This window comes from Macaca thibetana, chromosome 5, assembly GCF_024542745.1.
Source record: "Macaca thibetana thibetana isolate TM-01 chromosome 5, ASM2454274v1, whole genome shotgun sequence".
Taxonomy (NCBI): Eukaryota; Metazoa; Chordata; class Mammalia; order Primates; family Cercopithecidae; genus Macaca; species Macaca thibetana.
Window position 1 is genome coordinate 150611101 of NC_065582.1, and position 21571 is coordinate 150632671.

The 21571-nt window shown below is 35.7% G+C and overlaps 1 protein-coding gene across 8 annotated transcripts in view; it reads left to right on the forward strand.

The window, feature by feature from the left end:
- ARAP2 (ArfGAP with RhoGAP domain, ankyrin repeat and PH domain 2) overlaps positions 1-21571 on the forward strand; it is a 179812-nt gene that overhangs the window by 63407 nt on the left and 94834 nt on the right. For all 8 annotated transcript variants that reach the window (XM_050791884.1, XM_050791885.1, XM_050791888.1 and 5 more), the window contains 3 exons: positions 6417-6595; positions 16882-16997; positions 18847-19046. In XM_050791884.1, the coding sequence (XP_050647841.1) occupies positions 6417-6595; positions 16882-16997; positions 18847-19046 (495 nt within the window). The remainder of the gene's footprint in view (positions 1-6416; positions 6596-16881; positions 16998-18846; positions 19047-21571) is intronic.

Below are 21571 nucleotides of genomic sequence, written 5' to 3' on the forward strand. Positions count from 1 at the left end.
ATAAAAATTTCATGAACTTCAGTATAAATTTATTGTTTTAAAAATCAGTTGTAGGTCTTTAATTTTTGAAACCATAGACATATTGCTTCAGTGAAAACAGACTGTATACACATGGAATTAGTGAATGAGTTATTTTGATTGAAAGTTATTTTTACATAGTAACAACTCACAATTTTAAAGATAAATACGTGTAGCGGTGTGTGTACATATATATATGTATATGTATATGTTTATGTATCTGTATGTTTAGTATGGAACTTTCAACAGTATACTAAATATGTTCTATTAAGTGATCTTTTTTCCTTCCGTGTATACAAATGATTGATTATTTTTATTTTGTGGGAATTGGTAGATCAACTATAGTGGCTTAAGGACTTTGACTTAATGAACTTTAAGCTAAATTAAAGTCTATTTTGATTGAGGGAAGAAGCAAAATCAAAGTTTAGAACAAAAAGGAAAAAGTTTTGTCATCTTAACAGATATGAATTCTTTATTTTTGGTGAAAAGGCTTTGACCTATCTATAATAGCTATTCTCTGTCTTCCCTGACCAGTGTTATTATTTCTAAACTGCTGCATCACCCCCTGGTGTTACTAAGACAGGATTATAGTTTGGAATCTTTTCCTCGCAAGTTTTCTAAGGCTTCCATTCCCCTCCCCCCTGTTTCCTAATGAAATATTGTTCTTCTCTTAGTTTCAAGTGAATTTTATTGAAATAATAACATTTAAAAAGAACACTTCCCCAAGTACAAAATTTGGTCTGACTGCTGTTGTTCTGAAGCAGAGTCACTGGAATTGGTCTGTGGGTCATAACAGCTATTGATCTCTCCAATCAGTCTGTATTCCTTTGCACCTGTAGTCACACATGGAGATATGATACTTCAAAACACTCGTGATGTTTTGAGTGCACAGTTCTCATGATTAGAAGAGAGCTTAAGAATTTTGAGTGGGCATTCCCTTTCCAAGGCCATTTTCAGAACTGGTGCTCACCTGCAGGTCCTATGCTTCTGTCCACCTTAGCAGATTCTAGACCCTGTGGCTGTCTCTCAATTCTGCTTTTAGACAACATCATACAGCCATCCAGTGGCAGCTCTGATACTGATATGGAAAAGTCTTTGTTTTAATTTAAAAATTTTTTAGAAGAACATATAAATGCCCTCCTTAGTTGTTTTTGGCAAGCAGACTCTTACCTCTTTTGAAATCGTCAACGTTTTTATAAGCAAGGCATGAAACATTTACTATCCCTTTACTTACTCACCCTCCTTAATCTCATTAATGATGATTTGCTAAGTGTTTCCTTTGAAGACTTCATGATATTCTGGAAGTTTCTGACATAATGTATTTTAGGAACTTGCTAGGACTCCAAATTCTGTTTAAAATATTCAATTGTGGGGCCCCAAGTCTGGTTTTGAAGGCAATCTCTTGGTTTTAGGGTGACTGATGTCAAATATGTATCTCCATCTCTGACCTCTTCCTGTACTCCACGGTCATATCCAGCAGCCTACTTGACATGTCAACATGGCTGCCTAGTAGCACCTCACACTTAATGTATCAAAATTCCCATTTCCACCTGCTCAACCAGACTTTCTCCCTTGTAATCTTCCTCATCTCAGCAAATAGAAGCCTCAGGTGCTTAGGCCATGAAGTGTGGAGTTATTCTTGAATCTTTTTCTTCTCACTTCACATCTAGTCCATCAGCAAATCTTGTCAGTTTGACTTAGAAAGTGTGTTTAGATGCTGACCAATTCTCAACAACTCCACTGCTATCAGGATTGTTTTAATCATCTCTCATGATCAACTGTTGTCATATTTTTCCTGTACTTGTCAGAGCAGTTATTCAGTAAGGAAGTCAAATCATGTCAGTTCACTTTACATGCTCCATGGATTCTGCATCTTTTTTTTTTTTTCCTCCTTTTGAAATGGAGTCTCGCTCTGTCATACAGGCTGGGGTGCAGTGGTGCGATTGCGGCTCACTGCAACGTCCACCTCCCAGGTTCAAGTGATTCTTCTACCTCAGCCTCCCACGTAGCTGAGACTACAGGTGTGTGCCACCACGCCCAGCTAATTTTTTGTATTTTTAGTAGAGATAAGGTTTTCACCATGTTAGCCAGGATGTTCTCCATCACCTGACCTTGTGATCTGCCTGCCTTGGCCTTCCAAAGTTCTGGGATTACAGGAGTGAGCAACCGCGCCCAGCCGGTTTCTGCATCTTACTGAGAGTAAGAAGTACTTGTGATGTCCAAAAACCCCTGCATGATCTGGCCTTGGTCTTTCTGTCCTATCTTTTTCTGTTCCCTTTCTCCTGTACTATGGTTGGTTCACCTACAGAGGCCTTTTGTTCCTTGAATACACCAAATCTGCTGTTGTCTCAGGGCCTTGTTACATGTTCACCTTATCCTGGAATGCTCTTCCTCTGCCTGCTCCTCAGCTGGGACCTGCTTCTTTACTTCCTCTTCCTTTAGATTTTTGGTTAACCATCCCCTTCTTCTGAGGCTTTTTATGTATCCTGTACAAAATAGCACTCCCTGGGCCCCTCATCTTGTGTATGTTACTAATTGCACTTGCCACTTTGTAATGTATATTTAAGTTTATATGGCCTTCCTCCTTTCACTAGGGTGTAAACTTCCAGGAGAGTAAGGTCATGGTCAGTCTTGTTCACTGTTCCATTCCTGGTATTCAGAATAGGTTTTGGAACATAGTAGGCTTAGTGAGTATTTGTACGAGTGAGTGGCTATCAATTTGAAGAACAATCCTTATGTGCACGCACTACTTCCTTCTCTGATATTGATCAGGAATTTCATTGAGGGAACTTTAGTTAGATCATACTATCATGTCAAAAATAAAGGTCCAGCTAAACTTTATTAGATAATGTTGTTGATGTTTTGCATGGCCCTTATGTTGTAATCTCTAGTGTAACCAATCCCTTGTTACTAAGGAGTATGCCTACTGCTAAACCCAGTAGTCCAGAGAATATTGTCTCGATTTTTCTTAAACCTCTTTTTTTATTATTATTGTTCTTATACTCTAAGCTGCCGTTCCTGAAACCATCAAGAACTGATTTGAGGTTTTAGGAATTTGCTATTTTATTTTATTTACATTCTAGCATAATCACAAAAAAATGGCAATTTCAACACTTACTCTTTGTGTTCTCCACTCCCTTTCTTTTTGTCCAGCCTGGAATGCTATTCTTAGAGCCAAGCCATATCTAGGTCAGAGCTTGTTTCCTGGAGAAATGGTGCTTAGCACAGTGCTAAGATCAAGATAGACACTCAATAGATATTTGTTATTGGAAAGAATAAAAAGTATCTTGGTTTGAAGAACAAGCAAAAGCTAGCACAGTATCTGACTTTGCCCTAGACTCTTGTCCAGCAGGAAATCATTATTTGGTTTGGAATGTTGTGACTTATGAAAGCATATTCCCCCATATCTCAGGATGCACACATTGCATGGCCGAATACAGATGACACTTGTAATCTATTTTATTGTGTTTGGATTATCTGTTCCATTGCTTCTTTCCATTGGCATGGGTAATTCAGAATAAACTGAATGTTACTATTAATTCCTGTTCTTCGTCATGATTGTTTACTTCCTTTTAGTAACTGAGGCCCTCAGGAGCTAGATAATTCTTCTAGGCTATGTGTTGAGATGCAGCCAAAGTAAGCTTAATTCCAACAGGTGCAATTGCCAGTTTTAAATTAATTCCTGAGAAACTGAAATATATGCTAGCAGTAATCTAAAAGCCATAGACACTTAGGCCCAACTCATTAAATTATGACCTACGTTTCAAACACAGTGGTTTATATGGATTAGCACAAATAAAGAAACAAACAACCATTATGTACCATTTACTCGGCAGGAATATCTTGTGTGAAACTAATGATCACAAGTAATAACCAAGTTAAGTGGAAGGTCTGTTGCTGTAACTGAAAATGTAATAAATTATTGTAGTGCAATCTGGATCTGTTTATGCAGATAGAAAAATGTAGAATAGCTGCTGCATATTGACATTGACTTAGCTACTTGAATATTTTAATGTCTTTTAGTTTAGGATGTATAACAATACTAGGGACATTTGATAAATATTTCATCCTGATATATTGCAACAAGCAGGAATTCCTTTTTTTTTTTTTTTTTTTTTTTTTTTTTTGAGACGAAGTTTCACTCTTGTTGCCCAGGCTGGAGTGCAGTGGCATGATCTGGGCTTACTGCGATCTTAGTGTCCCGGGCTCAAGCGATTCTCATGCCTCAGCATCCCGAGTTGCTTGGCTTACAGGCACCTGCCACCATGCCCAGCTACTTTTCTGTGTGTGTTGTTAGTATAGACTGGGTTTCACCATGTTGGCCAGACTGGTCTTGAGCTCCTGACCTCAAATGATCCTCCCCTCTTGGCTTCCCAGAGTGCTGGGATTACAGGTGTGGGACACCACACCCAGCTGTCAAGCACCAATTCCTGGAAGATTGTGTGACACTTGCAATAACGCACTATTGAATAAGTTTTTAAATAAACATTTTGACTTTGGTCATTAAAGACACAATCAAGTGTTTTTATTAGTTTTGAAGGTGAACAAGAACAATTATAATTGAAAAAGTAAGACTCATTATGAAATAACTGTGGAGTCATGTTTAAATATGAGTAAGTTTAATATGGTAACTTATTTCAATCCACAATTAAGTCACTGGGCAGACCTGTCTGAGAAGGATCTGAGAAACTGTCCCATTTCCCAAACTGGGCCCTGCTTTCTCTTCTTCCTTCATCCTGTGAAAACTTTTACTACCTGTGATTCAGTATATTTTGCTTTATTTCCTTTTGCTTTGACAACTACTTCTCCCTATGTTCTGGTAGCCCAATTTCCAGCCTTATAGATATAGTTGTACCTCAAGGTTTGCCAGTTTCTTCCCCTTTTACACTTCATGTTTATTCATTTCCATGGGTCTTCTCATGTACAGGTTACTGTTGTTCACATAGTGCTATCAGTCTGCCTGGATGCTCAAGGCACGGCACTGAAAACCTGAGGTTGTTCTGTTAACTAATTGGATTCTCCTTGTTTGCCTGGCCAATTTCTGATGCCACGTTACCTTTTATTCTAAGTAATTTGTTTTTCTTATCAACACCCATCATGTTTGTACAACTAATTTTTTTCACTCTCCTAAATGCCTTAATTCCTTGTAAGTCATTTTGTTTCCATTTTCACAGTATTTTAAGTCTCCGTTGCCTGGTTCCTGAGCTTCAGGCTTCCAGTGTGGTCTACCTGTCATTGTCTGTATTATCATAATGTCTTTTTATTGCTAAGAATGCTGAAATGGTTTTCCTTTGTAATAAAGACAACATTCCTAAACAGGCAGTATGAATTCTGTGGTTATATTCCCATTATTTCTGTGTGAGTTCAGAATTATAAATATATTCATTGATAAATTATCCCTGAATGGATGTTGGTTTTTCTGCCTTTGTTCTTATAGTAACCTCTGCTCAGAATCCTATTATCTTCCCTCTTCCAAATTCCAGTTTTGTCTTTTGAATTGCTCTTCATTCTCAAGATCTACCACATGTACCTCTTTTTTACCCCCATGGTTCCAAGAAAAGTTGTTCGAGAGTTAAAACATGTGATTCTGCTTATTTTAAAGCTAACTTGCTATATGACCTTCAGCAAATCACTTATCTCAATTGACTCATATATTATTTGATACCATTTATATGACATTTATACTACTGTGTTCCATTTTGTGTTCAAATCTTGTTTGACTTATAGCTTTAATTGCTCCTTGGAGACTAGATCGAATTCCTATGCCTGTAACACAGTGCACTGTTCATAATTGAAGGTCATTTAGTTTTGTGGAAGGAGTAGGAGAACCAAATTTTAATTTGCCAGGTGAAATGCTATTGTTAATTACTGTGTTGAGAGTGGAATGGGAAAGTGACACTGAAGCAGGTATACTCTAGAGTGGGTTCCAAATGATTGTTTGAAAGTAGGATTTTCGGGGTCTTTGAGTAACTGACTTGAAACATAAAAGCCGTTAATTGTTGGGTAGCAATATCACATTCTTCTATTAAAAGAAAATCTAATCTAATGAATGATCTAAAAGAGGGCTTCTCAGATATTAAAAGGGATAAGGAGCATCTGTAGTTCTTTTGAAAATACAGCCTGTGATTCATCAGGTCTGGAGTAGGGCCTGAGATTTTGCACTTCTAATAAACTCTCAGGTAAAGCCAGTGGAACTCATTTCACGAAAACTGGATAGTGTTACTCCTTTTCCCTCAAATAATTGAGTCATTTGCTGTGTTTACAGTAACATTTAGATTGTAGTTGTGGAAAGAATCTGTCACTTATGTGTTGCAAAGAGTGTGGATTTCTTCTTGATGTTTCTGTATCTATGTGACTTATATATGGATTTATGTGTTTTCTCCTGTCTTTATTTTCAGAGGAGAGAAATGACTGGATCAGCATACTATTAAATGCACTGAAATCACAATCCCTTACCTCACAGTCTCAAGGCATTGTTACACCTGAGAAATGTGGATATCTTGAATTGAGAGGCTATAAGGCAAAAATTTTTACTGTGTTAAGTGGAAACAGTGTGTGGCTTTGCAAAAATGAACAGGTGAGCTCTGTTATAGTCATTACAAATTGCTGCTATTTTATTGTAGTAACAACTATGTTTTGTTTGGAAGAATTATTAGTGATTTTACTTATAGAGTCTTGTTTTGGCATTGTGTACTCCACTAAATATACCGAAGAAATAGTGATTTTGTTGAAGTTTCTTGGTGTCTCCACCAGCAAGAAAGTACCTACATCAAACTTGAAACTGGACATCACCTTTTATGGTATTGAGGAAGTAAAATTATTGAAAATAAGTTTTGAAAAATATTATTTGGTTGAAATAACATTATACAACTACATGAGAGAACAATTAAGGACCAATGAACCATTACAGCTGGTGATGAAATAGGACCCATTCTGCACCCTTTTATTTTTATGATAGATAATTGTAGGGTAAACACAGGTAACATATTTGCTTGAGTTTTCAGAATGTTGGTCTGTTTTATTTTGAGCAGATGTATGTGAGATAGATGGATATATATATACACACACCCATATACATATACACACACGTCTATATAAGTACAAATTCAAGTGCACATACATACATACATCTACCTATACACACATATCGCATATACATAAGTAAAATCAATTCAAATGACTGGTTTACTAAATTTGATTAATATCAGAGGACTCAATAGAGTATTTAAATGTTTTGATGAGTCTGATGGTAAACTAAAATTTTAACAAATCCTGTTAGCTTCATTTCATTCCGTAGACTTTTTTCTAACATTCCTTGTTTTTAATATGTATATGTTTTTAATATGTATAATATATAATTCTTTACCCTTTTGTTGGAATACCTCCTTTTAAAATCTTTCAGCCTAGAATATATTAGATGCTTAATAATTGTGGAGTTGAACTGTGCACTTTAGTTAGCTGATCTATGATGAACTCATTTTATGATACCTTATTATGGGTTATAGTAAGTTGAAATATAAATGCTGACTATTTTTATAAGAAAAATAGGAATATCAAAACAAATAGTAGTTTCAGAACAATTAACTATAGGCATCCTCTGAACTTTAGTGTGAACTTACACATTGAATATTTTGGAGGAGAGGATATCTTAGCCAATTAACAGTTGAAGGCATCATTGAGCACTCTTGGCCTATTAATAATGTGAGTAGTTAGTCTGTTTCTCAAGAATAGCTTAATAATGTGTACAAATTGAATATGAACATTTCAGTCTACAAAATAAGATGATTGCAACTTTTCTTATTGGAATGGAGGTTAAAAATGCATAATTTGCATGTATCAGTATGGAAGTTACTCTTCCAAATTAATTGAGGTATTCAGTTTACACTTGCATAGACCTGATAGCAAGATTTGATAGACTTGCATAGAGTTCATATGATTAATTTCATTGCTCACATTAAACTGTCTGAGTTTCTGTTATTCTCTAGGAATACGATAGATATTTTAAAAGTTTTATTAACACTTTCTGATTAGTGAAAATGTACATGAAATTATTGCTTTAGTATTAGGAATTGAATGTGAAAAGCATAATGAATACTATTTGCTGAGTACCAGGTACAATGGTAATTTGTAGACATTTCCTTTTAATCTTCACCACAAATATAGGAGGAAGACATTTTTTTGTCTATGTTTTGTAGATGAGGAAAATGAAGATTAAGTAATAGGTTTAGGAATTACAATTTATAATGCAGAGTTGAGTTTAAAACCGGAGCTGTATAACTCTAAGTCTACCTTCTTAACTGCTCTACAAACTGTCTTTTTAAAGTCTAGGTTGAAGAGAAATTTTCTGACTTGGGAACTTTTAGAAATTGCCTAAGGATTCTTTCACTGAATAATTTAGTTGTCCAGGAGTTTCAGGGTATGCTTTCAATAAACATTGTGTGCCATGTCAGGCACACTAAAAATGATGGGTTTACTGAGAAGAAGGATACAAGTCTTGTCTTCCAAGAGGAAAAGTCAAGACCAGAACATATGATGGATGGTGAGTTCAGTGCAATAATAGGTTGTACAGGAGTTACAGAGAGGTGCAAAAAAAGGGCATCTAATGAAGTCAGTGCATTAGAGGCATTTCTATGTACATGAGTAATGAATATATTCTCCTTAAAAATTAAAGCATTAAGGCTGAACCCCTTTCCATCTTTTGATAAGTAAACATATTTTTATGCTTGTATACAAGGTCTTTTCTATGCATTAACATATATATATATATGCGTGCGCACACACACATCTTTAAATGTATACTATTTGTGTGTGTGTGTGTGTGTTTAATTGCATTATATCGCATGGATTCAGGTCTTAAGGGACTTAATCTTTAGTCAGTCTTAAAGAACTAGTTGACTCAAGAATGAGCCAATAAGGAAGGCCGTCCACATTCAGACCCTGGCATACCATTCCGTTTTCATCTGTTTTTGCATCCTGGTATATGTCTTTTTCCCCAGAGGAAAGTTGCCCATTGGTTTTCTCCCATGATGGAGCACATGTGAAAAACCTGGTGACATGCTGAGTAATGGGTCAGAGGGCTTTCTGCCAGTGAGGGCAACAACCTGTGTTTTAGGAAAAGCACTAAACAATCCTAAGATGGTTTGATTCAACTTCGAAAAGTTTTATACAGACACACACACAGAGTAATCTTGTGTATTTTTTTAAAGATGATGAAATGAATATATTTATCATAAAAATGTAAGTGATGTTAGATTTGAACCTCTATGTCTTAATTTGTGTTGCATTTTATTTAGTGACATGCAACAAAACTTAATTATTTTTATTTTAAAATGGGATTTATCGCCCACATAATAGCACGAATAGAATTAAAAAAAAATGAAATTGACCTACACCACCCTAACATAGGAACTATTTTTATTTTTCTTGCCTCTGATTTATACATAATTTTACTAATTTACTTTGGCAGTTACTCCAGAGAGAGTAAACAGACAGTGGCTAGAGGTAGAAGGGTAGCTATTACAGCAAATGTTGAAGAGTTATTAAAGAGGAATCTCATTTATTGCAAAGAAGATTGGACTGGGAGGTTGCAGTTATGGGTTTTTATTCTTGTTCTACTATTAATTGGCCAGGTAATTAAGTTAGTCTCTTTAGGTTTAAATGGCATCATGTGAAGAAGGGAGATGGATTACTATCTCTAAGGCCATTACTTAAGTTGCAAGTTAAAATTAAACATTTCTGAGCTCGTTTCAGATTTGTTAATTCACAATTTCTGGAAATGGGTTGTAGAATCTGAATTCACAAAAAGCACCACAGGTGGTTCTATAATGGATGAGCCAAAAAACACACATTATAAAATACTGCTCTCAGTTGTTTTCTTTAAAACAACTTAAAGCCTATCTTTAGACTTTAAGACGAAGTGGAAATAACTATGAAAAGATTTGTAAAATCATTTGTTAGGGTGGAAAATGGCATAGTAGAAACTGACACTCAGATTCTTTACCTAATTACCATGCTGCAAAACAGTGGGGTGCTAATATCACATAAATTAAATGTAATCCCTTTAATATTTAGCACCATTTCACAACTGCATTCTGCTTTAATTTTTGCACATTTTCTCCCATTCCTTACCTCTGCTTATGTTTTGGATGCCTGCAATGTGTTATAATATGACAGTTTTTTTCATATTATTATTTCAGCGTTGTATAAAATGACCTGTGTAAGTGGGTTTGTATAGGTTACACTATAGTGACCATGTTTCTGGATTCATTCATCCACGTGACACATGTAGGGGCATTTTCTCATTTCTGGGCACTGCTCTAGACATGAGGGGTACAGTGGTAACCCACAAGATCTCTGCTTTCTGGGCCTTCCTGTTGGGGTAATACATAGTGTTAAATAAATCAGTGAGGTTTCTGGTAACCTTCAATATGTAGCCTTGACTTCATTTCTGATGATGATGATGATTATTATTATTGGCAAGAATTTCTGTGACCCCTTCCTCAAGAGTAGTTTACATTGAAAATGCTACAGCTATGTGATAGGCATCTAGTTACATTATAACCTGAAAAGTGTGAGATTTATCATTTTTATATTCCCAAATCGACAGTGTGAATATTTACTTTATTCACTGCTGTGTCCTCAGGCAATAAGCTAGCACTCAGTAAACATAGGTAGGGTGAACTTGTTGAATTAATGATCAATTATAACTGTTTTTTTTTGACAGGAGAGTTTTTTTCCCCCTCTAATTCTCTTTTAAAATGATTTTTTCTCAAATTGTCTCTTCATCTTCTTTGTCCATTTATTTATAGGGATCTTATGTCTTTCTTGCTAATTACTTTATGCTATTTATATAAGAGAGACATGAATCTTCATATTTTCTACAATTTTTTTCTGAACTATTTTGCTTTTCATTTGTCAGTTTTTGTTTTGTAGAAATTTTGTTTCTGTAACTAAAGTGTTTTTTAATCAGTTCAAAGCTGATAGAGCTTCTGTATTCTGGAATAAAAATTATTTTGTAAATTATTTATCCTGAAATGATAGGGGTGTGGTGTGTAAGTCAGAATTTTTTAAAGTTTAAATAAGGTAATCAAATATGGACATATATTTACCTATGTGAATTCTTAAATAAGTGGTATTGGTAGTTGAAAGGAATTTCTGCAAGTGGACATGAGGAAGATTTAAGACAACTGGCGTTGGTTTCCATTTGTTCTGTTGTCCTGTCAGCCAGTCTCCCTTCTTCTCTTGATACTTTTTTTTAATGTCATGTTAATATTAATGAATTCATTAAAACCAGATGTCTTACTTGGTGGGTTTGGTATCCTGCTGATAATTGTGGCATTGAGGTTTTAACTACATAAACTCACTTGATTAAACATTTTCAAATCAGGGTATAACAAGAGACTCATCCTCCCTCATTCCCCCCAACATAATGTTCCCTGGTGTTCTGGCATGGGAGTGAAACTCTAATAGAATTTAAATAGACCTCATAGGGCGACGGGTTGTGTGGCACAGAAAGGAGCAGCAGGATGGAGGTGGTGGCCTCAGATTCTCTGGGTTCTGTATCTGGCCAAACTCTGCATCTGGTGTTTCCCAGGAAAGCTGGTGCCAGTGTCATACAATGCCACATCTGTTTTCAACAAATGTTTAAGCACCGAGTTCTTAAATTCCTGGCATGGAAACCTGGCATCCAGTAATTCCAAAAATAGGTTTGAAATTTCAGCAGATTTGGGGTTAACAAACCTTTCCTTATTTTTCTGTTTAGGAGTCAGTTTTATATTTTGCTCTTTCACTGTGTAGTTTTAAAAATGTAGTTTTTACCAGGTTGTGTTGTTACAAATTCATATGAATAACCTATTTCAGTATCTTGGTATTTACCATTAATTCTATCTGAATGTTTAGTATGGAATCATTGGTATGAATACTTTCTGTAATTATTAAAAAATGGAAATATTTATATTGAAGATAAATTCTTTTAGAACCCTCAAAAGAAAGAATTAAGTGGGTGTATCAGACCCTTAATTTATGTTGCTTTATTTACTCCTATAATAATATAATGTAAGGTAGACCTGACTATTTTCATAAATAAGGAAACTGAGGTCTACATAAACTAAATAACTTGCCAATGATCAAGCAGCCAGTAATTGGCTCAGCTTCGATTCTCCCTAGGTCTGACCTGCAGGGCCCACCTGGCCATTGTACTACCCTTACAGTGGCCAGATCTGCGAAGCCAAGCCTAGCCATTGTTACTTTAGTGGGATTCATGATTCTTGACATCCTACCTTCTATCACAGCAAATTCACTTTAAAATATTGCTTACTTCAGAATCTATTTTCAGCCTTCTACTTTCTATAATATTAAAACTCTACCCACTGAATTTTTGTGCTACTGTTTTTTTCAATCCAGTTTATAGCATTTTAAAAGTTGATAGTTTGGCTTATCCCTGGCTCATGCCTGTTTTTCATAATAAGAATAAAGCTCACAATCAGATTGTTGTTAATGGGCAATTTATTTTTAATTTAGTTGAACATTTACCATTCGCATTGCATTCTATTTTTAAAAATTTATGCCTGCTAGTTATTTTTGGACAGGACTCTTTTTTTTGTAATTAAGTTTTAAATAGATACTATGTTCAGTTGGCTTCAAATTCAAAAGGTATAAAATAAAAATAATAATAACAAAAGTTAGCTAGTCCTGTGTAGCACTTACTGCGTTCCAGGCATTCTTTTAAGCATTTTTATTGCATTAATTTAACCCTCACGAAAGTGATGCTGTAGGTACTACTGTTATCCCTATTTTGCAAATAAGTGAACAAGCGAGAGAGGAATACCCGAATAAGAAACCTGGTCTGGGTTTTTTCCTTTGGCCGGTTAAATGTCACAACCTTTGGAAGGCCTGTTAGGAAGATAACTGTCTCTTGTGGGTTGGATTCAGTATGCCTACCACCAGGCTTTTTTTTTTTTTTTTTTTTCAATAACACTTACTGCATTTTTGCATTTTTCTGTTATCTCATTTTTAGACCAAAAACTTCCCTAAGGCAGATACCCAGACTTATGCTTTTGTGCAGCCCAAGGACTAAGCACAGTTTCTGGCACAACTAGGTACTTACTAAGCACTGCTTTGCTTTGCCAGGACTATTTTCCCATTAACAAATGACTGTATCTGCTCTGCTTACTTCACAGAACTAGGAAATCAAACAAGAGTTCATAGCTGTTTGTAAACTTCAGAGCATGCACAAATAGATATTAAACCAGTTACAGAGTCCATGCTATATGTTTAATGAAGACGGATGCTTTTAACACCTCTGGACATTAACAGAGGGGTTGGCACCCAGCACAAATAGGATCTCAGCAATCCAAAGTGTCATCCTGTTCTGGCTGGCTTGTTTGAAATTGATAGTCTTAATTATTTCAAATGGTTTTTGTATATTCTGATTGCATGCATTCTACAGATGCAGATAAAATTGAGTCTTTTTGGTTTTCGTTTGTAGAGACAGGGTATCACTATGTTGCTCAGGCTGGTCTTGAACTTCCGGCTTCAAGCAATCCTCTCACCTGGGCCTCCCAAAGTGTTGGGATTAAGGTGTGAGCCACAGTGCCTGGTCAAAGAGAGGAGTATTTATGTCTTGACAGTTACATACTGCATACTTACACTGTCTAAACTAGTTGCATAATGGTTCTGCTATCTAAATCAGTGTTTCTTGGCATTGGCCACATATAAAAGCCATGAGGTTGTACTTTTGTTTTTGGAAATTAAACATTCTTAGGTTCTGCCCCCAGATTCATGGAATCAGGGTCTCTTGGTGGGAGGGAGAGATCACCATAGGTAATTTTTATGAGTATCTAGGGATGTTCTAAATACTGTCTAAATACTGTGAAAATAATGGCTTAATGTCCACAACTTTTAACAGAAAATGCAGTTGTTTCATATATGATAGCTCTCAAGAGCACCAACATTTACTTTGTTACTCTAATGTATATTTTACAGTCAGTTTATGCTGGTCAGTTCTGTACATACTCTAATTACTCAAAACCATATGGCCATAGCAAGCAGATGATAAGTAGGTGGTGCGGTGGCTCACACATGCAAGCCCAGCACTTTGGGAGGCCAAGGCTGGCAGATCAGGAGGTCAGGAAATTGAGACCATCCTGGCCAACATGGTGAAACCCCGTCTCTACTGAAATACAAAAAAAGTTAGCTGGGCGTGGTGGCGCATTCCTGTAGTCCCAGCTACTTGGGAGGCTGAGGCAGGGGAATCGCTTGAACCTGGGAGGCTGAGGTTGCAGTGAGCTGAGATCGTGCCATTGCACTCTAGCCTGGGCAACAGAGCAAGACTCTGTCTCAAAAAACAAAAAAATCATCTTTGCCTTGTTTGGAAGAAATTTGGGGTGTTGACCAGCTAGCACTCCCTTATTTTAACAGAAAGTACAGCTTTACATGTAGACATTTTATGATTTGCTGCGGAGATGAGCAGCCATCTATTCGTGCAGGAGCCTTGATGAGGCTCATCAGTTTCCATAAAAGGATGTCATTCTTACTATCTGCTAGTATGATGGTCAGAGTATTATGTGTGCCCTTAGTAACATACAGGACTAGCAGGCGAGGCCCCCATCAGAGAATATAACCTGGAGTGATCTGATACACAGTTTTTGTCAAATACCTCATTATGGAGAATTGTTTGAAGGACATGCAGTCCAAGTATTTATTCTAGAGTTTATTTATTTGTTCTAAAGTTTATTCCGGTATCAAGGTGAGCCATCAAAAAGCTGTTTTAAAAATATCTTATCTTGCCACTCCTACCTTACTTAATTTCCTCACTTGTGAAAGAGAGCTTGAGTTCCCAATCACATGCATTGTGAGTTTATCCAATGGGTATGTGATCCAGCAGGAGCATAGCTGTGGATAATTAGGGAATTGAAAAAATTAATAATCAAGTATAACCCTGTGCCAATAGGCTGAAACTTATTAAAATGCAGCTGATTCGAAAAGCTTGATTTTCTTCCTTCCGTAGAGATCATGTTAAGTGCTATTTTTCATTAAGTGGGTTTAGTATACAAAGTGGAAGTGTGGCACTCCCATTCTGATTATTTTACAGCACTCAGCATTTTTCTGCGTATTTTCTTTTATATCACTGATTTTCAGTTTCTGGCTAGTTTCCCCTAGTAAAGTGAGCCATTTGTTCTTTCATCAGAAAAAAAAAAAAAAAATCAGTTGATGATTTGTTTTCTAAATGAGTCATTTCCTTATTCTAACTAAAAACCTTATGTATTAAAAATGTAAGAGAAGCTTTCCCACAATTTGCGTCTGGAAACTCTGGCTGCTTTTACAAGTTGGGGGGCATTTGTTATAGAATGATTTTTTTCCACTTACTTTATAAGTCGGGAACACATTAGCACTAAATGACAAAAACCTGAAGAAGAGCTTCACTGGATGGAGATTTGTTTGAACAAATCCCGTGGTGTAGGCAGTAAGAGTTGGTACTACCAGAAAACAGGGCTTTCCCTATTTTTGTCCTCACTTTGATGTCCTTAGAGCCTAAGAATTTGTCCTCAGTCTTCCCTTTTCTAGGACTGTGAAGTTCTAAAATGGCTTCTGTGCTTCTAGCAGTTACTTCCCCTGAAGATGGAAAGGCAAGGGCCGAAAGGCTTTCTTCTTCCAAGGCTGTTCGGCCCCTCCCCCTCCATTCTACCAGGAGTTGTTTAAATTTTATTGAAGGAAACTACAACACATGGTCACTTCTAAGTATAGGGGAGTGGAGAATATACTTCTTTTACTTTTGACGTATATAGCAGGAGAGACAAAGAGAAGAGGCTGATGAGTGGCTTCTTTCTTCTTTTACAGTCTCTAACAAGTGTCCTTACTGAAAATGGGCCAGTATTTTTTTTTTTTTTTTTTGTATTTTGCCTTTAATATTGCTACTTTTCTTTAGTCATAATTTAGGAATTCAGAACACATTTAGTCTGAATTGATTCAAATAGGTCATTCTTTTTTTGATGTACATATTGTTTTGTTAAGTGTGGAGATTATTTAATTGATAAGTCACATTCTGAAATCCATATGGATAGATGATATATTGCAAACTTTAATGCTTTTAGAATGCAGAGTCTGTTGTAGCCTTTTGAACAATTTTGAATTTTCATGAGACAAGTTGAAAGTAGTAACTATAGATTTTGAACAAATGGCAGTTTTTATACCAAAGTAGCATTAGAGGAGTTTTTTTAGGAATTTGATTGAAGGGAAATAAAAGCAATAAAATATTGGAAATGAGGTAAAATTGTATACCTCGTAAGACAAGTAATGCTTTTGTTTGAGAGTAAATGAGGAGAAAAATAATGACAAACAGCAGAGGTAATCTAAGATAGTAAAACAAGGAAAGAGCAATCAAACAGATTCGGCTCCAGATCTTTTCTACCACATACAAGTAGCTGCACTTTCCATGTAACCTTCTTCCATTGTGCCTCAGTTTTCCCATCTTTTTACATAACTAGTAATGATGCTAACCTCCTAGTATTATTTCCACCTAGGAAACTGCTTGACATATAATAAGAGGTAATGAGTATTTAGCTTCCTTTAATGAATGGATAAAGGTGAATATCGTGCCTACTTTCAAAAGCAGAGCATGTCTAGTTCAGTGTCTGTGGCCTAGTCAATGTATCTTTCACATCGAAGAAACCCCATATGCTATCAATAGGCTGGCTATAAAGCTTAAGATGGCCTAGTGCTAGTATGTATTGAGAGTGGTTACCTAAAGTGAGACAGATTTTGTAGTAAAATTTGGAAGAATTTATTGGAATTTAGAAAATATAATTATACTTTCAAATTTTTTTTTTGTTTCTTTATAGTTTTTTATGTTTTTCTCCAAACTAGGATTTTAAGAGTGGACTTGGTATTACCATAATTCCTATGAATGTAGCAAATGTAAAACAAGTGGACCGAACTGTGAAACAGTCTTTTGAAATAATCACTCCCTATAGGAGTTTCAGGTAAGCTATTTGTAAACATTTTGTGTTCGTACTTCTATAGGAAAGCTTGGGTGATCCACCTTTATGTTGTTCGTGGTGATTTTTCTCTTGTAGGCCATTGAAAGTTATCTTCCTGCTTTTCCATATTGTCTAATTCATTAGCCACTATATAAAAACACCTTGTAAAAGTGACCTGAATAATCACAAAACATGCAAAAATATTTATTTCATGAAATTTGAGTAATTTCTTAATACTTAATTTTCTTACTGGGCATGGTGTATGTTAATTTTTTGAAAACAAATATGTGATAATTTCCTTCTCATTTGGAAGAAATGAAATAAAAACATATTACATTGTCTTTAAGTTGTATTGCTATTTATCTTCTTTTAGCCTGATCAAATATAATCCCTCATTTAAAAATCAATTCCTATTTACATTTGTTCCATATGATTTCCTCCAGGGACTGCAGCTTCAAATGATACTAAATTTAATGAATCTCTTAGCACCTATTGATCCAAATATTTTAGCATTTTTTATATATCTTGTATTATGGTATTCTACTAACTGTATCATTATGACAATGAAACAGATAATTTAAAGTACTTAATATGTTTTAATAAACTAAAATGACTCCATAGTTTTAGTATACAGAAGAGGCATAAGTCAACATCTTTTGAGTTCAACTATATTAATTAGTTTGTTATAAATAATCACATCACAGAGTAGTGTGCAAGTCAGAGGCGATTGTTCTAGGCCTTTAAAGGACTAACAATTAGGAATTTCAAAGATACTATCAAGTGTGTTACTTATTTTGCCTGTTAAACTATATCCATTGCCTCAAATTTTGAGAAAGAAATGATTGCATAAAAATAACAAGCTTTATTTTTACATTTGCAGATTCTAGCCAAAACTAAAAATATAGATATTAATATATTGTCTGTGACAAATTTCTAGTAGAACCAGAAACCACTAAAAGTGATGGAATCCTAAAGAGCTTCAAAAAGTATAATTCATGTAGGCCATTTATTTTTATGGATTATTTAGAATATGTTAGCTGTGATTTTCATTATATTTCAAAGCATTTTCCTCTTTACAAAAGAAAATTTGAATATGCATCAGTTTTGTGGGTCATTGACCGAGTATGTAGCACTGTAGCACGTTCCTTTGCACATTGTAGGGGCTCAGTAAATATTTCTTGAAGGAATGAACTGCTGTTTAATGTTTTTATTCATTCACTTGAGCTCCCAGTAAACATTAAGATTCAGAATAAATCAGAACGTGGCTAAAAATGTGTTAGAAAACTGTTAGAATGGTAACCACTTAAAACTTTTTTGATTTCCCAGTTTCTAAGAACCATCTGGGCATTCTTCTAATTAAAAAAAAAAAAAAAAAAAAGAGAATCTCTTCTTAAGTTTGAAAAAAAAGTCACAATTTCTGGTGGGTGTTTTTGATAACATAGCTTCAGACTATCATGGCATACTTGCTTGGCAAAATATTCCAGTAGCCCTGAAACTCTGCCAATAAACTCTTATTGATGATTACATAACCATTGCTTAGGAAACATAGCCTCTTGTTTAGACTTGTGACCTAACATGGCAAATTTTATGTTTTCTTTAGAAAATGTGTATGTTATTTTTGGTTCAAGATGCGTAAACAAAGACATAAGCAATGTGGAAAATTAAAAGGAAAAAAAACCACGATTTGTTGAGTTAAATGATTTTTAACAGAAAAGACAACCGAGAACTGCCTAGCAGGCATATTTTTCAGCTGTTGTTTAATTTGTGAGTGAAATGAATATGCAAACTGAACATACTGCTTAATTGGCCTTTACAAGGGAGATCGATAACACAGAAACGTTAATTGTTTCAGCTTTACAGCCGAGACTGAAAAAGAGAAACAAGACTGGATTGAAGCTGTGCAGCAATCAATAGCAGAAACTCTCTCTGATTATGAAGTAGCTGAGAAGATTTGGTTCAATGAATCTAACAGAAGCTGTGCAGATTGTAAAGCCCCGGATCCTGACTGGGCATCCATCAATCTCTGTGTTGTCATCTGTAAGAAGTGTGCAGGTAATTAGTGATAAGTTTTGCTCATCACTGCTTTGTGACAGATGGACACTGAATGCTCTTCATTGTTATATATTATATATTGTAGCTAATAGTTGTGAAAAGTAAAACCAGAGAAAGCTTATTACATTTAAATCAAATTCAGAAATAGCTTATGAGTCTAAACTTCTCTTATGTATGACTTAGACATAAAAATGGATTTTTAAGCATGTAATCATATTTTGTGCCTACTGGTCAATGTATAGATTTTAAAAAGGCAATGTTGAAATTTCTAGATTTTAGGTAAGTATGTTTTAGTATGCATCCTGAACAAGCTTGCATCTTTAACTTGAAGATTCGTCCACCTTTCCCCAGTCATTTTTGGTAACACATATTTTTCACCTCCATGTTGTTTTGAGCACTAAACTTCATATGCCTGATCTGGTATCTCTTATAATAAGAATTTTTATAAAGAAGCACTTCACAAGACTATTGATGTTTATGAATACAAACCGGTACTATGACTGGTTTTCTTCTTGCGACCTCACACCTGACAACCTGACCTCTCCGTGTATTTGAGAGCTCAGACAGTTGCCCAAGTCAGTGGAAGGAAGTGGACCTCAACTTAGGTGTGTGATCATGGAAGTTTTGGAGAAAGTTAACCACAGTCTAAACTTCAGTTCTCTTAGACTACCTGTGTCCCACCACCTTCTCCCTCAGTGTCTGTATACACACACACACGCACACACACACACCCACACACACACAGAAAGAGAGAGAGAGATGAGAAAGACAGACAGAGAGAGAGAGAATGCAGCTCAAATGCCAACCACTGTGCTGGTGTGCGGAATTGAAAACATGTGTAAGACATGACATTTCCTTCACGATAATGAGACGAATGAATGTTGGACTAGAGTTGAATACAGGCTTCAGTGAGAACGCTGGAGAGGAGTGCCTACCTCAGCTAGAGTGCAGTGAGTAGTGCAGCCACAGGAATTGCTTCAGATCCTGAACACTTTTCTAGAGCACTGTTCAACTGCATTTCTCATCAAACTAAGATTTCCTCACCAGCTAATAAATAATATCAATCACAACAAAAAATGCCCGTGAATCACCTTCTACTTTGTATTTTATCCCATCTTTTTCTTCTCTCCAGTTTCATTGGAAGAGACGGCCTTTGTGCTCTTCACAGCTGCTTTTTTCTACCTTTGCTTCCTTTCTTTCTTCCCTCCTTAGGATACCACTTCATCACTTATTCACTCTCTTATGTAAGTATTCAGCTATGGCTTCTTTTGTTTCATTGTATAAACTTGCACAGATTTGTCTCATTAAACCATCAGGATTTCTGAAAGTTACCCATTTCCTTCTATGTGTCAATCTCTGTCCCCTTTTCCTTTCATAGACAGGATGTTATAAAGAGTTGTAGTGTGCATAGGTTTTTTTCATTCCTTTAACTTCCTAAGTTTTCTTCAGCATTCTGTAATCAGCTACCTTTTCACTCAACTGCCGTAAAAACCTTTTCACCACATTTACCAATGTATTTTACCTCTCAATTTCGGTGTGGTCACTTACTATCTTTATTATTGTCTCTTTATTTGAGACTCTTGACAACATGTCTCTCTGTGACATCCATCCTCCCTTAGCTTACAAGATACCATTCGCTCTGTGTATTCTTATTACCAATCTTTTTTTTTTTTTTTTTCCAGGTTACTTTTCATGCTTGTGAGATACATGTGTTCCCTTGGGTTACATTCTCACTTCTCTTTTACTGTGTTGCTGCTGAGTGATGTTATTTATCACTTTAATTCCACACTCATTTTTAAGCAGATGATTCTCACGCTGTTGGACACCAAACTCTTATGATTATATGCCTACTAGAATCTCTACTTAGATTTGCCAAATACACCTCAAATGTAACATGTCAAAAATGGAGCCATCGTTGTTCCCCTCAGCCCATTTCATAAAGCTGCACATTTTCATACCTTCTCAATCTTGATCAGAAGCAATACTGTCTACGCTGCACTCTCAAAGCCTAAAATCTGAGACACCTTCTTGACTCTTCCTCTTTCTTTCAAACCCACCAAGTCTCATTCATTTTATCTTATCAACCTCTCTCAATCTGTCAGCTCCATTTTGTTTTCCTGCTGCCTCAACTCAGAATCTGTCATGCCTGGGTTACTCCAGCAACCCCTTTCATCTCTTCCTACAGGCTTTTAAGTTTTTACCTTCTGGGTACTGTATTGCCTGTAGGTAGTCATTATAAATGCAAACCTATGCAGATTTCTTCCATGGGAATTTAGGGCTTTGTGCTTTAAGTAGTTTCTACCAAAAAAAAAAAAAAAAAAAAAAAAAAAAAAAAAAAAAAAAAAAAAGACAAGAACCTCTTACCTATTGTAGGGAAAGGAATGAATATTCATTGTTCATTAGGCTAAGGGCCCTTAAGATCAAGGATAGTGGACTGTATACCTTTTTTCCTTCTCAGCTTTGAAATAATCTGACATAGCCTGGTTGCTCAGTGATGACTGCATGATGATTTATATAGCACAATT